Below are 15811 nucleotides of genomic sequence, written 5' to 3'. Positions count from 1 at the left end.
ATAGTGGTTTGAGTGGTTTGGATTAAGATTGGGAGACCAGGCTCTGAATCCCTTCTCGGCCGCAGAAAACCATTGTGTGATCTTTAGCAAGGCTCACTCTAGCAGCCTTAAAAAAGGCAATGGCAAATGTCACCCATTATAAAGATTCTATGACAGTCACTATAAACTGGTGTCAACTTGAAGATGCACAGGAGCATGATTTTAATGACTTTATATGCACCTTGTCTAAGTCATCCTTCCAAGCTGTAAGGAAAATTTCAGAACACACTATTTGTTTTCAGTTGAATCTCATCTAAAGCATTCACCTAGTTTCTGAATCAAGGGATCTACTGGATGATGACGGCAGGGAGTTGTATCAATTTAAATCAGAGACAATGATATGAAACAATAAAGTGGAGAAAATATGTTTCTTTACAGAGGCATAGATGGAAAAAATGGAATAATCAGTACAAATTTCAGTAAGATGTTTTGAATTCTAACTAACAGTCTGGTTTAGAAAAATATTTCTCATTGCACCAACAGTGTAATAGATTCCATAGTCTAATCTGCATATAAGAGCAAATGGAAGGAAGCAAAGTTTCTCGCTCTTCCCCAGCTGGGGACATTCAAGACTCTTTGACAGACACATGTTCTTCACTTGATAACCAAGACATAAAGTCATATCTTACATATGCAACTAAGCAATGTCCAACCAAACACCACAGGCAGAACCTCTGCACCACCTCAAAGAGAATACTTCTCAACAAGCCAGTTCATACACCAGAGTTATACACTAAATAATGAAGCAATGGACTTGCATGGGTGTATTAGCCCTTTTTGGCTATAGGCTTCTACTTGTCACAGTTCATGCCACCTCTTTTCTGTTTCAATGAGGACTGCTTTTCTCCTTGGTTGTTCACCAGGATGACAATTTGGAAAGTGGAGGAAGATTCCAAATACAGTCTACCCTCCAGGTTTTGGCTTTATTTAGGTTTGATTATTCAATGATTCAATCAAAATTATTCTCACTAGGATTCTCTAAGTTACCCAGTGTGATTCCATAGTCAACTTTTTCTAATCATGCTAGAAGATCTAGACACTTCTCTAAGAATTTATAGGTCCTCCAATCATCTTCCAGTGGTAGTTGATCATAGAATCATGCTGGAAGACCTAAAAATCGATAGAGTGGTGTTATTCAGGTTAAAAAATAGCAATTTCTTTATTCAGAGTTTTTCACTTTCATGGGATTCTGTATCCCTAGCCTCAGTGAATGTGGAGAGCTAATTGTAACAGTAACTGAAATTCACCCCAGTTCTAAGGCTACGGATTGGCATAACGATTGCATTTATCATGTCATCGGATTCTATGCTAAATAAATGTAAAATTCAGTTGGTCAAACTATATTTGGTAAAATCCGCAAAATGTCTTTGGGTCCTGACAAACAGTAAAATGTGATTTTGATATGAGAGATAAGAGATAGCTATTGACAGGACAGTTTTCTTCAGTTAGGAAGCAAAAATTAGCATGATGTAAAATGGGCAAACTCAAAGTCATCTTAAACATTATTAAGAGATGGCAAAGAGATGGACGATGCAATTTTAGTCTATAATGATATTATTATTTACAATTTGGCATAATGTGAAGCATGGCTCTTAACAATGTAGCGTAAGGAGCAGAAGAGTAATTTCACTTCCTTTTTTCTCAGGTTGGCATTTCTTGCTAAAATGAATTACAGTAGAGTCTCACTTATCTAACATAAACGGGCCGGCAAAATGTTGGATAAACGAATATGTTGGATAATAAGGAGAGATTTAGGAGAAGCCTATTAAACATCAAATTAGGTTATGATTTTACAAATTAAGCAACAGAACATCATGTTATACAACAAATTTGACAGAAAAAGTAGTTCAATATACAGTAATGCTACGTAGTAATTACTGTATTTATGAATTTAGCACCCAAAAATCACGATATATTGAAAACATTGACTACAAAAATGCATTGGATAATCCAGAACGTTGGATAAGTGAATGTTGGATAAGTGAGATTCTACTGTACATTGCCTTTACTATTAAATTAACTTGCTTGGCTAACATAAGAGAAATGGTTTCTTCCTTAACACATTCTGGTTAGTGCAGATAGAAAGACAACACTAGCTAGCTTGGAAATAATCTGTGGTAGAAGGCTAGTATAAAATCACATGCTAACAGCCAGTTGTACAAAGTCATTTAAACCATGTCACTGCCAGAGCTTCATTTCCACACCATTCATTTATTTGCTCAGGCCTGTGTGCTCTTTGTTTTTGGTCATGTTTCTGCAAATAAAAAATTCTACTGCCATTCTGAATTCACAATTTTGCTCCTAAAGAAATCGAACTCAGCAACTTACACATAAGTTCTGATTTTGGTCATTTATTGTATTTCCATTAGTCATATATATATTCTTGGCACTTCAATGGATGTGGTATCTGGTAAAGAAAATTTATTGACTTCTCTTTCCATTTTGATTCGATAATTTTTAAAAACTTTTTCTTAAAACTAAAAACTGAACATTTCTTAAGATGGTGAATTTGATGCCCAATTCTAAAATTCTGTGTCTATTCCATATTTGGATAAAATGCAAAACGCACACAGCTCTGAATGTAATCTCAAGCAAAATGAAAGCATTAATCAAGATGAGCCAGCAACAGGGAATATCTATACCACAGGTTTAAAATGGAGTAATTCCAGGGTTGTTGTACGTCTTTTGGGCTGTGTGGCCATGTTCCAGAAGTATTCTCTCCTGACGTTTTGCCCACATCTATGGCAGGCATCCTCAGAGGTTGTGAGGCAACCTCTGAGGATGCCTGCCATTGATGTGGGCGAAACGTCAGGAGAGAATACTTCTGGAACATGGCCACACAGCCCGAAAGACATACAACAACCCTGTGATCCCGGCCATGAAAGCCTTCGACAACACATTGGAGTCATTCCATTTCCCCAGAGAACTCTGGAATTGTAGTTCAGTAAAGAGTTATTATATGTCATCAAGAGAGACCTCCAAGCACCCTCAGCAAATTATCAGAGCTCAGACATTATTTTAGGGGACTTAGGGCCCTTCCACATAGCCGTATAACCTAGAATACCAAGGCAGAAAATCCCACAGCATCTACTTTGAACTGGGTTATCTGAGTCCCCACTGTCAGCTCAAAGCAGAAAATGTGGGATTTTATTCAGCTGTGTGGAAGGGGCCTAAGAGTCCACAATTCCACTGCCACATGGTCTGCTATGCCGATGGTGAAGGCATTTCCACAGATGTGGTCCAAATAAGTCATTTTTATAATTTCTATAAGTTACCATATCCTGGATTCTTCGGGAAAGGGAATCCATGGAATGAAACCCATTTTAAAAAAACATCTAAGTTTATGGTGTAGATATGCCATGAAGGATTTTTTTTTGGCTTTCAGTGTTGAAAGCTTCAAAATGGCACAGAAGGGACCCTAGAAGAATCCCCTTCTGTTTGCCAAACAGGAAGCAACATTCGAAACACACAAGAAAGTACCTGAATCCAAGAAAGATAATACTTGGCACAGAGTTGTAGAGATGTCTGGCTTGATCCTGACAGTTTTAAACCCCTACTTGGTGTTTATAAAATTGTTACAGCTGATCTACATTTACCCACAAATAGCTGCTTCCCTTTTCTGAATTCCATCAGCAGAGCCGGTCTAACAATGAGGCAAATTAAGCGGTCACTTCGGGTGCAAAACATATGGGGGCGCAGTCGAGACTGCTTTTTCTGTTGATTTGTTGTAAAATATGATGTTTTGGTGCTTAATTTGTAAAATCTTAATGTAATTTGATGTTTAATAGGCTTTTCCTTAATCTCTCCTTATTATCCAACATTTTCGCTTATCCACTTTTATTTTTCAGTTATTGGTTTTGGGGGGGGGGGTGCCAAAATTCTGTTCGCTTACACTTGAAAAATACCTAGGGCCGGCTCTGTCCATCAGATTGAACAGCACAAGTTTAGATACCTCACTGGCAGAGGAGAAATCCCTTCCTTGTAGTATATTCAAGCTAGTCTTTGGCTCATAAGTTTGCCTGTTCAGTTCAGTAATACCTCTTGTATTGTAATAATCTCTACCACTGGAATTGCATCTGAAAGTTGCTTCAGTAAGTTGATAAAACAAATGGGTAGCTCATGGACTGAGTGGGAGGAGAAGACACCTGCCCTCATCATATGGAGAATGAACTTCCTACACTCAGTCTAAGAACTATCACTGCAGCAACATACTCAGAAATTGGTTTTATAATTTTTTTGAGTTCGGTTTGGCTCTGATTCTACTTAAAGGAAAACAGCATGTTTTCCAGCCACCTGTATTCATAATTGAACTTATATTTCAGGGTTTAACAGCTATGGCTTTCCAGAGTTCCTTGGGAATTCACCTATGTGAAGTTTCAACATTGCCTGTGCAAGATAGAATTGACAGGAGTTGTATGTTACAATCTTCAGGAGGAAAGTGCACTTAAATTTAGAAGCTTCTCCACAATGCCATACTCTGCCTCATTGCCTTCTAGATTGGGGAAGGATGAAGAGAAACTTGGGCGTTCACCCTGGTAGATCGAGGTCATATCAACTGTAAAAATGTATAGTTTTGGGCTTTCCCCAAAGGAAACTAGTTATATTGGTAAAGTGTGCTGACCTTCATAGTTTTGGAAGTATGATACATTTTCCACGTGCACAGAAATAAAGTCATAGATTGAACTATCAACCATCAGAATTCAGATGGAGAACGATACATTTGAATAATCTCCCATGTTAAAAATATGTATAGAAAATGAGCAAAACAGTATAAGGTATTTTTCTCTTTCTTTTGTTCACTACATACAGTAGAGTCTCACTTATCCAACATAAACGGGCCAGCAGAATGTTGGATAAGCGAATATGTTGGATAATAAGGAGGGATTAAGGAAAAGCCTCTTAAACATTAAATTAGGTTATGATTTTACAAACGAAGCACCAAAACATCATGTTATACAACAAATTTGACAGAAAAAGTAGTTCAATACACAGTAATGCTATGTAGTAATTACTGTATTTATGAATTTAGCACCAAAATATCATGATGTTTTGAAAACATTGACTACAAAAATACGTTGGATAATCCAGAACATTGGATAAGTGAGTGTTGGATAAGTGAGACTCTACTGTAGTTGTGTATTGTTTTGTTTTGTTTTGGGGTGAAGGGAAAGGAGTTAAACTGTAGAGTGTTTTAAAAAGTTACATCCTCCCCCATTTGTACTCTGAAGAAGTACTGTTTCCAACCTACCAACTGTTTAATTTCCTCATTCTACTGTGCATCTACTTGCTTCATTGCGTGGTACCATGTTTCTCATTTCCAAAACGAGTTCCCCACTATCATTGAAAGGGCTACCTCTACCATTATATAAAGAATAGGGTGATTGAAAGATGGCAGAAAAGTGTGTGCCAAGCAGCTTTCCCTACTCTTCCTAAGCTAGCTTCCTTCCCTTGGGTCCAAAGGCTGTTTCTATTTCATTGCCAACACTGAAATAGTATTCAGCTGACAGCCAAGTCAGTCAGCAATTTATTGCGGTCTATGACCAGAATATATGGAAATGGGCACAGGTGCCCGAAAAGGGGAATCGCAGTTCCCATAAAAGTCAAATAAAAGAACAAGTTAAAAACATGTTATAATAAAAACAAATTAAAAGCAGACTATTAGCAGGGTCAGCTAATAGTAAATATCGATCCACTAAGAGGCTCTGGAGGGGGGATAGAGGGAGCATTTGCAGTATTTCAGTTATAACAGATTGCTCTGGCTACAGGCCCCGCGGGGTCAGTCATCGTCCGTCTGATGGAAATTGTTCTGCCGCACAGAACCTGGTGACACTATAGGTTATTGCAGAACAGGAGTCTGAGAGTAGCAGCCAAGTCAACTTTTATACATGGAATAGTAAAAGATATGTTATCATGATCTTTGCTATTGAGAGCAAATGTCTTGGATGAGCTTGCAATTGTTGGAAAATGTATACCCACACAATAGTGCTGCTGTAATAATGCACTGGATTTGTCGGCTGGCGGTTACATAAATAAATGTGCTTGAACTCACCCCACATGTATATTGTTCCTTTTTAAAAAGTAATTAGACAAAATTTTGATGTAGCAGTGTTTAGATTCTCAAAGTAAAGGATAAAAGTGCAAAGGAAAAATTGATCTCTAATAGCAAAGATGGAAAAACTGGAAATTGTAAAGGGAAATGATAGCCTGACATACTTGTCCGAATACAATTCTACCTCATCACATTGGGGTTTCTTCAGCTCCTTTTCCCACTTTTAGATGGGGCCTGTCGAGCATCATCATAGAATCATAGAATAGTAGGAAGAGACAATTTTTTTTGCCCTTTCTCCCATTTAATGGGGGAAAGGGCAATGGAACAACACACATTACTGCCCTTTCACTCATCTGATGGGAACAGGGACAGGGCACCAATGTGCCTTGTCCCATTGCCAGCATGTGATGGGGAAGGAGAGAGGCTTTGTGGGCGCTACAAGGTACCCCATGGGCTTGCCATTTTTCTGGCAACTGCCGGAAAACAGCATGGCCCCAAAGGCCATGTGAAGAGGTCCTGGAGGGATTTTCCTCTTTCTATTGAGAGCTAACCTTCCTTATAAAAAAAGCAAGAAACAGTGTGCCACACAGTTTGGAATGGGCGGGCTACTTAAGTTGTAACTTGTTATTTTCCCTCAAGTAATGTGGGAATTACCATTTTTCAGAGTAACAGGTTTCTAACATGTTTCTAAAAAGTTACTTTATTTATGTCTTTATTTGCAAAAGGACCTTAAATAATAGAAAAGTGGCCCAAACCTAAATTATCCCAACTTTTTGGAAGCAACGAGTAAACATTACTCATTATTCAAAAATATCTGACAATGTTTCTAGTTGTTATGCATTTGTGCAACCCTGCAATCACTACTATATTACACTGGTTCATCCCTTCCTTCCTCTTTTTGTCCCTTTTTTGTAGATCTGCCAGGGCTTCTGCTAGTAGTATGAGCCAAAAAGCAGACACATTCCTCAATCATAATTAATAAGACAAAAATCTGAATGTATGAAGCAAGATACTTAGGGTAAGAAGGCACATAAGTTCATCTGTTTTAGATACTTTATTTCAGGTAAACCACACTGCTATATACAGAGAATGGTGGATTTCAAAATAACAGCAATACAGAAGAGGAAAAGTCTTATCTAAATTTATGCCATGCTTTAAAAACTCAGAGCATACATATGTTTTCACTTCTTCAAGGCCAGTTTGCCTACGTACTATATTGTGCCTTTTGCGTCTGTAAATCCTGAGCAACCTCCTTCCAGACTTTATACTAATAGCAAGACAAATGTTTCAAATGCAACATTTGAGCCTTGGCTCTTCAGTGCAGGCCACATACAGAAAAGCCATGACATTAAGTGTTTTATCTAACATGACATAACTGAACTATGCAAACTATGTCTACACATTTGGCAAATCCAAGGCATAGGCACAATACTGTCTAACTTGATAGTTCAAATATTATTTAGCTTGCGTAGAACACTCACTCAAAATACACCTATCGATAAATACATGATTCTTACTCACACATGTCTGTCCATCTCTCCATTTCACATGAATTAGTTAAAAGCTAGAAATTGTAACAGCTAAGCTAGCCAGCACTTCAATACCACTCTTGGTGTGGTGCAGGCCATCAAAAGAAAATCAATTTTACAGTTTAGAAGACTTACATGATGGTAGAGAGAAGCAGGCCAGCAATAGAAAGAAGAAAAAAAAAGACAAGCACTCCAAGAAAACACGAACACCACCATATTATGCTTTTCAGTGTATCTGGGACGCTCCTAAGCTCTAACTTAGGAGAACAGCTTATTCCTCAGTGGACATATCTCTTGCACCCTTGTTTACTATTCATAAGATTTTTTAAAACTTTAGACATTAAGGATTTGCGCCGATAGGCCGTGATGCCACTTGCGCAATTTGGTAAAGCGTGGGCTGTTACGTTCCGTTTCAAACCTTTCCCTGTGGCACAAAGAAAAAGACAAAGAGGGGGAAAGAGAGAGGGAGAAAAAGAGAAGAGAGAGGGGAAGAAAAAGGAGGAAGAGAGGGGTTAGGGACTGTTGGCAGTACTATCCCACCCAATAATTTGGGCAATGGCAATTTATTTGGATTTAAGTTGCCTCGAAAAATCAATTCTATGAAAAAGGAGAGAAAAACAAAATATTTGGGTTGAAATTGGGATAAGTTGTCATTTTTCAATGTTTGACTTGATTTTAGCACAAATTCCTGTCCCTCAATCTGTTTGGTTTGGCTTGACAGGGCTGCTTTTGCTAGAAACTCAGTATAACCTCCTCATTTCCATCTGCTCAGGCAGCAAAAGTTTACTGTGCACACGAACAAAAGCAAATGTTTTTAGCATTTTAGCATTATAAGCATTTGCATCAAAAGTACATCAAACACATATCGGAGCAGCTCTTTCATATTATTTTCCTATCCCTGTTAGTACCGTGTTTTCCCGAAAATAAGACATCTCCTGAGAATAAGACTTAGTAGAGGTTTTGCTGTATTGCCAAATATGACATCCCCCAAAAGTAAGGCCTAGGACAATGATGGGCAACTTTTTGCACTTGGTGTGTCAAAATTCACCAAAAAACCTAGCATGACTTGGGTGTTATGTCACTTTGAGAAAAAAACTCATAATTTCACAATATATATAGTTTAAATAACAAAAATATATAATTGTAATATATAACTATATTTAATAAATCAAAAACTACTTACTACCATTATTTTTATGTACACAATCTATGGTACCTCTTGCAATTTCCACGCTGATTTCTCTCTATTGTAGTTTCAATGTAGTCATGAATAATGAATAATATAATAGTAATAATATAATAATATACTACAATAATAATAATATAATAATAGAATGATTTTATATGTGTGTGTGTGTGTGTGTGTGTGTGTGTGTGTGTAATGTGCATAATTCCCATGGAGTAAACAACAAAACCACTGGACCAAATCACACCAAATTTGGCCACAAAGACATTAGTCATCCAATCAATCTGCATGTAGCAGCGTGTCAGCAAAAATGCCTAGGCATGTCAGTGCTGACACGCGTGTCATAGGTTGGCCATCACTGACCTAGGAGGAGGGAGCTGCTGCCACCAAGGAAGACGCGTGCGGCGAGGAGGAAAAGGAGGGAAACTTGCCCTCCTTTTCCTTCACGCAACATGTGCCTTCCTTGACAGAGGAAGAAGGAGCTGCCATTGCCAAGGAAGGTACATGCAGCATGAAGGAGAAGGAGAAAAAAGGCATGCACTTTTCCCTCCTTCTCTTTCGTGCTGCACGTGCCTTCCTTGGCAGAAGAGGGGGGAAACCCTGGAAATAAGACATCCCCTGAAAATAAGACCTAGCACATCTTTGGAAGCAAAAATTAATATAAGACACTGTCTTATTTTCAGGGAAACACAGTAGGGAGAATGTGCGTGACATACACTAACTTTTGATATGGCACATCAATCTTTTGTCAAGCTTAGAGGCAGAAAGCTACCCCAAACAGTTTGGGACCTAAGACAAAAGATCCGAATGACACCGTTCCTGCAGTAAAACTGGAATAATAAATACTGAGTGACACCCCAGATTTCAGGCTTGTAGTAGCTGCTATACTCTGCTTCATGGCAAGACTGCTCTAACAGCTGAAATATATATTTGGAAGGTATCAGTTCCCTTCTAATCCATTAAATTCTGGAACTGTATGCCTCCCCCCCCCCAAACCTTAAAAACACTCAGAATCTTCCAGGCATCCTACAACTCTATTTTCCTCCTACTGTGATAGTAGTTTGGTGTTTCAGTACAGAGTTGTAAAATTAAAAGATGGAAGTCAGTAGTCAGGGAAATAGAAAGATTTGTACATAAGAAATCTATTCGATTTTGGTTTCTGTTTCTATTAGTAAGCTTCTTGGGAAGTTTATATTAAAGCCCACATATATATTTGCTTTAGTGCCAGTCTGGAGAGTAAAACAGGTGTTAAGAAGGACAGAACAGCACACACGCAAGTCCTGCTCATATGTTACAATTCCCTTAGCAAAGTACCAAATATCACCTCTCACCACTAGATCAACTTGATTTTTTTTTGTCATAGAGCCCATGGAGCTCAAGAAGAAGTCTGAGATTCTCCTTGTGTAAATGCAATTAAGACAGATATTTTCAACAATGTAATTACAAAAGTTTTAGGAATAAAAGATTCTTGGGAAAAGGAAAAAAATGCTACACTAGTGCTGAAATCCATTGTGCAAATTCAATTAATGTGCACAGATACAATATCCATTAAGTAAATTCTCCTTTCTACACATAAGGAAATGAAGGCGTAATCACTCTACAACTTTTAATTGTGGGTGTGAACAACACCTCTGTCCCCACTATACTCTCCCCATATACTTGGGAAGATGTCAAAGGCCTAAAGATTGTCAGACAAGTCTGCAGGAGGGCAGGAGAAGTAAACAAAATCCTGAAGCTTACCAGCAGCATGGCACTGGATTTAAGTCACAGCCTACCGAAAATCTTTCTTCCTTTATCAAAATGAACATGATATTTTATTGAAATATTTAAAATACATCTACTTGGGCTATCATTCCATTCCCCAGAGCTCTTATGCCGGTAGAACAACCACTACCTCCATAAAGAGAATGACTAGAGGATACTCACAACATCATCAGACAGGGTACTTCTCGACGGGATAAATCAGTTCATTTATTGTTTTGTGACGGAGCCTGCCGGCTCCCATCCCATGAAGTAGAGCTACTTCCAGTGGGGCTCCATTGCAAAAGTGTAGATGGATTGGCTCATGCCACTGCTGTGGCAACTCGGGAGGCATCTCATGTTGTATTGGATCAATGGGGGAAGCTGGGTGGCCAATGCCTTCCACTGTGGGATGGAGACATGAGTAAGTAAGGCTTCCTCATGCTCCCCTGACATTCGCCATGATGTGTGGTGATTCTGGCAGCCCATCTGATGAGGTTGTCAGTAATATCTATGTAGAAGAGTTTGTAGAACACTGTCTTCCCCTTCAGAAATGCTACATTCAGATTGCTTTGGGTCTATACACCTTTCCTCAAACCACTACCTTCCAGATGTTTTTGGACTACAACTCCCATTTCTCCCACTAAGAATGGAATGTGCTGACTGGGAGTGATGGAAGGGTTCAATCTTTGGTCCTCCAGGTATTTTGGACTTCAGATCCCAGAATTCCTGATCATTGGATAAGCTGGCCAGGACTTATGAGAGTTGTAGTTCCAAACACCTGGAGGACCAAAGGTTGGACACCACGGCTCTAGTGCATTTGTAGGGCACTATGTTGACCAGTTCTATTGCCTTTGCTTTATCTCTATTGCACCTTCTTATCAGTATCCCCCTTTCCGAAAGTGAAGCTTGCTGCCCTGTCAAAAACAGAGATTTAGTTGTTATGTTACCTAGCATATATCTATATAAGAGAGCATATGAAATCTCTACTATACATAGCTGTGGTAGGTGCAAGTTTCTACCTCAGCTGCTGGAAAACAGGTTCAAATTATCTTATGAATTAAAACTCCAAAGAATAGAAAGATGGGTGGATAAATAAATAACCAAAAAATAGTTTTCCAGAAGTTTAAAGTAAGATATGAACAAGTGCTTCGCTGAAAGAAGCACAAACAACAAATAGCATAAGCATTAGGAATCTGCAAGGTGAAGTGGCCATATTTGTTGGTGAAACAGGAAGGACAGGTACATGGGATTATTTTAATGTACAACTTTCTGGGCAGTATAATACAACTCTAAGAAATATCACAAACTGTATAATGTTCCTTCTCTTGCCTTCTTAATTTTCATGCAAACTTGACTTGTTTCTCATATTATATCAAGCATTTTCCCAGTGCCAGGGAGCAAGAGCAGGGAAACCCATGGCATAATAGCATGAACACTAAAGGTACATTATTCTGTACATTAAAAAGGAGAGAATGGGAATCTGACACAAGCCTGTTCTTTGAATATTTCAATATACAGTTTTTTCCATAGGTGTCTCCAAATTTCTCTAAAATATCTGTTGGGAAGGATTTATAGGATGGTTTCTGCTCAGAAGCAGTTCTCTAGCAAAGTAGCTCCAATGAAAATTAATAGGAGCTCTGAATAGGATTGTACGTTGGGAGGGAGGAGGCTGTTAAAAGAAACTACAAATAAAAATACAGTTTTGTTATTATAGCTTCTTTAATCTCAGTATGAGAAATAATGTAAGAGATCTCAGAAATCGATAAACAATTCACTGAATAATTTAAGACAGAATCATATTCATTACAATATAGTAAATGGTAACTTTAATCTGATATGTCAAATGGTCTGATAGTATGAAAAAGCCATGTAAAGGAGGTGATGTACTATCGCTATAAGAAGATAGAGAGAATCTTGAGAGAATAAAGTGTTTTTGTTTTCACTATAAACGCCTTTTAATTTTGAGGGCATTCTGTAGGGCCTTAACCAACTATTATGATTTTCCATAGTAAATGAAACTGAAACACAAAAAGGAAAGCACCAGAGATCCATATCCATGTGCAAGCCTAAAGTTCCCCAGCATTAATGCTCTTCTATCATTTAATCTGATTTTTTTTGTCTCTTCTGTTGGGATTATGTCAAGGCTGATTTTAAAAAGCAAAATCATGCATTGCCCCTTAATCGTATTATGAAAACACTAGGATAACTGTAAGTTTTACTACTTGAAAACACCAGAAAACAAGTATTTTTCAGGACTCACATCAGCAATCAGCAGAGACAATTTGATCGGCAAGCAAAGTCTTTTACCACAGTCTTTGGCACTGGATTCCTTTCAGAAGATTACAATATTAGAAACCAAAGTGAATATGATGAAGGCAGTGAGGCTTCAAAAGCGTCTGCATTTTGCTTGCCTAATAAAAGTATCACTGTTGTGTATTTTAGTGAATATTAGAGAATCACTTTTGGCTCAGATTATTCCACAAACTCACTATTGTAGAGGTCATGTGAAATGTTAATGACACCATTACCATTGTACTATGGTTACAACAGGAAAGTCTGGCATGAATTCTAACTTTGTCCATCCAGGTGTTTAGATCTACAGATGAATATATCTGCTGGCTTGGATGGGAAAGTGAGATGAATAGCAACACACAGTGGACAACTGTAGTAGCTCCTTCCATTATCTAGAAACCCAAAACATTAAGCAACCAGTTCTTCAAAAAATGGAAACTGAATGTTCCATTTTAAGAAGTGAAAAACAGTGCTGATCCATAAAAAATGGTTCAAAAGTCATTACAAAACTGGGGGTGCTGATGCTTCATTTCTAAAGTGTTTCTAAAGTATAGGTAAAGGTAAAGGTTTCCCCTGACGTTAAGTCCAGTTGTGACCGACTCTGAGGGTTGGTGCTCATCTCCATTTCTAAGCCGAAGAACCAGCGTTGTCCATAGACACCTCCAAGGTCATGTGGTCGGCATGACTGCATGGAGCACTGTTACCTTCCTGCTGGCGTGGTACCTATTCATCTACTCATATTTGCATGTTTTCGAACTGCTAGGTTGGCAGGAGGTGGGGCTAACAGCAGGCACTCATTCCGCTCCTGGGATTTGAACCTGGGACCTTTTGGTCCGCAAGTTCAGCAGCTCAGCGCTTTAACACACTGTGCCACTAGGGGGCCCTTTCTAAAGTCTACTGAGTGAAAATTTTGTTACTATAACGAGACTAACAAAATTTTGTTACTATTTTGTTATAGTAATTGCACATGTGCATAATGACTACAATTGGAGAAACTTCTAGGACTCCCATCTCCCTCATTTTAAAGCTATTTGGGTGAAACTTGCAACAATGGTAGAACACGTTTACCACTGTTAGCCCACCAAATTTCAGAACATTTCACTTATCCACAGATTTTTGGTGAATTCTCAAAGTTTTAGGAAGGGACAGACCTCTCTCTCCGCTATGATAACTGGTGCTTTCTGATGCTGATGCAGTCTGGAAATGTAGTTTAGGCAGGGCCTTTGAATTCTCTGGCATAGAGATCCTCCCTTCCCAAACTACATTTCCCAGTGTTCCCCCATACTAAAACAAAAAAGTATGGGGTAAGTTTCGATTCTAAAATATTTAGTGTGGGCCACGCAAACACTTCAAATATGGCTTCCAACTTACAAAACTTCCAATTTTCTTAGGATGTCTGAAACGTGGATCTTTTTTGCACAAGCCTACTGACAACATATAGCACATGCCTCTAAGCTATGTTATACAATTTAAATCACACTGAAAGATGTGTAAGTGCCATAAGATGGGATATTTGGTACTCTAATACACCAGCATTTCTTAATAATTGGGTTTACACTAGATTCCTAACATTATTTACATTAGGGGAAGCAAATTGTAGCTCTCCAAATGTTGTCAACAAGCAACCCCAGCATAACGAATCATGAGAGATGATGAAACTTTTCTCTGGAATGCCCTAAGTTGCTTATTCCAACTTTATATGAGTCTCTAATGAACCTCTAATGGCAAGTCTACACAGGCAAGAAACCTGGACTTGCCTCAAATTCACATCTGACAGTTTCCAGAATTCTCACCGGCTTCCAGTGAGTATTGTGGGTTTTACAAGATTGAATTAGCTTTGCCCTACTTTGAGCAAAGATAGGGGATGTTTCGGAGTTCAATGAAAACTCCAGAGTATCTTGCCACTACGAGGCAGTGTGGATAGCTTGGGCCAGTTCTGACCAGTCCACCATCCAGATGGCTTAACTCTAGTCACATTAGGAGCTATTCGTGCTGTTAAAAAAACCTAGACATTTTGCATTATACAAAGTTTTTATTTAGTGGGTCCTGTGAAAACCAGATCTCAATATTAGATTGTTCAGTATAGTCACCTACAATCACAATATGACTCAGAAACTCCCTAAGAGAAGGATTTGTGAGACTATCCGGTGTATATACAGCAAGTGCATATGCTACAAAATTATCACACGTGACAGTTCTCATGCATATTTAATTCCTACAAAAAAGAGCCTTCCATTTATAAATTTTGTAATATAACTGCATTCCAACAGCTTTCAACAGCATCAACAGTATCAATGTAGACTGTATTCCATCTATATAAATATTATACAGTCAAATCCTATATCATTTGTCACTTTCAATCTAAGTTGACGGGCAGCCATATGCAACAACAAAGCCATTTCTAAAATTACTGGTATGATGGATTGAGGAATGGGTTTCAGAAATAGGAATATAAATGGAAGAGTTATGAGATTCAACATAAATACAAGCCAGCCTGCAACAACATAATGGGAACTTTGGCAAGACAAAATCATAAGACATATCACAAACTCAAGATCTTGCTTACGAGAATAAACCAAAGGCAAATATGTATAAGCAAGGAAGTCACAATTGCAGTCCATGTTTCTCTGCTTCAGGCAGCCATTATTAAATTTGATTCATGAAACTAGGCAATCATGACATCTGAGAAACTGATTAATATTTTAGCTTCAGAATGACAGAATATTTGAAAATGGATGAAGATATCACTCTAGTAGCAAAAGCAGTCCTGTGTGCTCATACTGCATTATTATGATAAGAAACAATCCAAATAAACTTGGGTTAGAATGGGGAGAGTTTTTTTCCCCCTTATTCACTTTCAAGTAAAACCAACACAGATGTTGAATTCATATCATTGGGAACAACTCCTTTACCGTGATCATCTGTACATCTCTGATAAAACATATGCCAATCACAGGATCATCCAAATAAATT

At 38.2% G+C, this 15811-nt stretch overlaps 1 protein-coding gene across 17 annotated transcripts in view; it reads right to left on the bottom strand.

The window, feature by feature from the left end:
* Window positions 1-15811, bottom strand: part of ldb3 (LIM domain binding 3) — a 264313-nt gene that overhangs the window by 48022 nt on the left and 200480 nt on the right. Inside the window, exon 9 of one of the 17 annotated variants that reach the window (XM_008114494.2) lies at window positions 7128-8041. The exons of the other annotated variants lie outside the window; for them this stretch is intronic. Coding sequence (XP_008112701.1) covers window positions 7951-8041 — 91 coding nt within the window. The 3' untranslated portion in view covers window positions 7128-7950. Of the gene's footprint in view, window positions 1-7127; window positions 8042-15811 lie in introns of those variants that run through there. 17 annotated transcript variants of the gene reach the window in all.

Source organism: Anolis carolinensis, chromosome 3 (assembly GCF_035594765.1).
Source record: "Anolis carolinensis isolate JA03-04 chromosome 3, rAnoCar3.1.pri, whole genome shotgun sequence".
Taxonomy (NCBI): domain Eukaryota; kingdom Metazoa; phylum Chordata; class Lepidosauria; order Squamata; family Dactyloidae; genus Anolis; species Anolis carolinensis.
The sequence above is the reverse complement of the archived record's forward strand: the minus strand, read 5'-3'. Positions and strand labels throughout refer to the sequence as shown.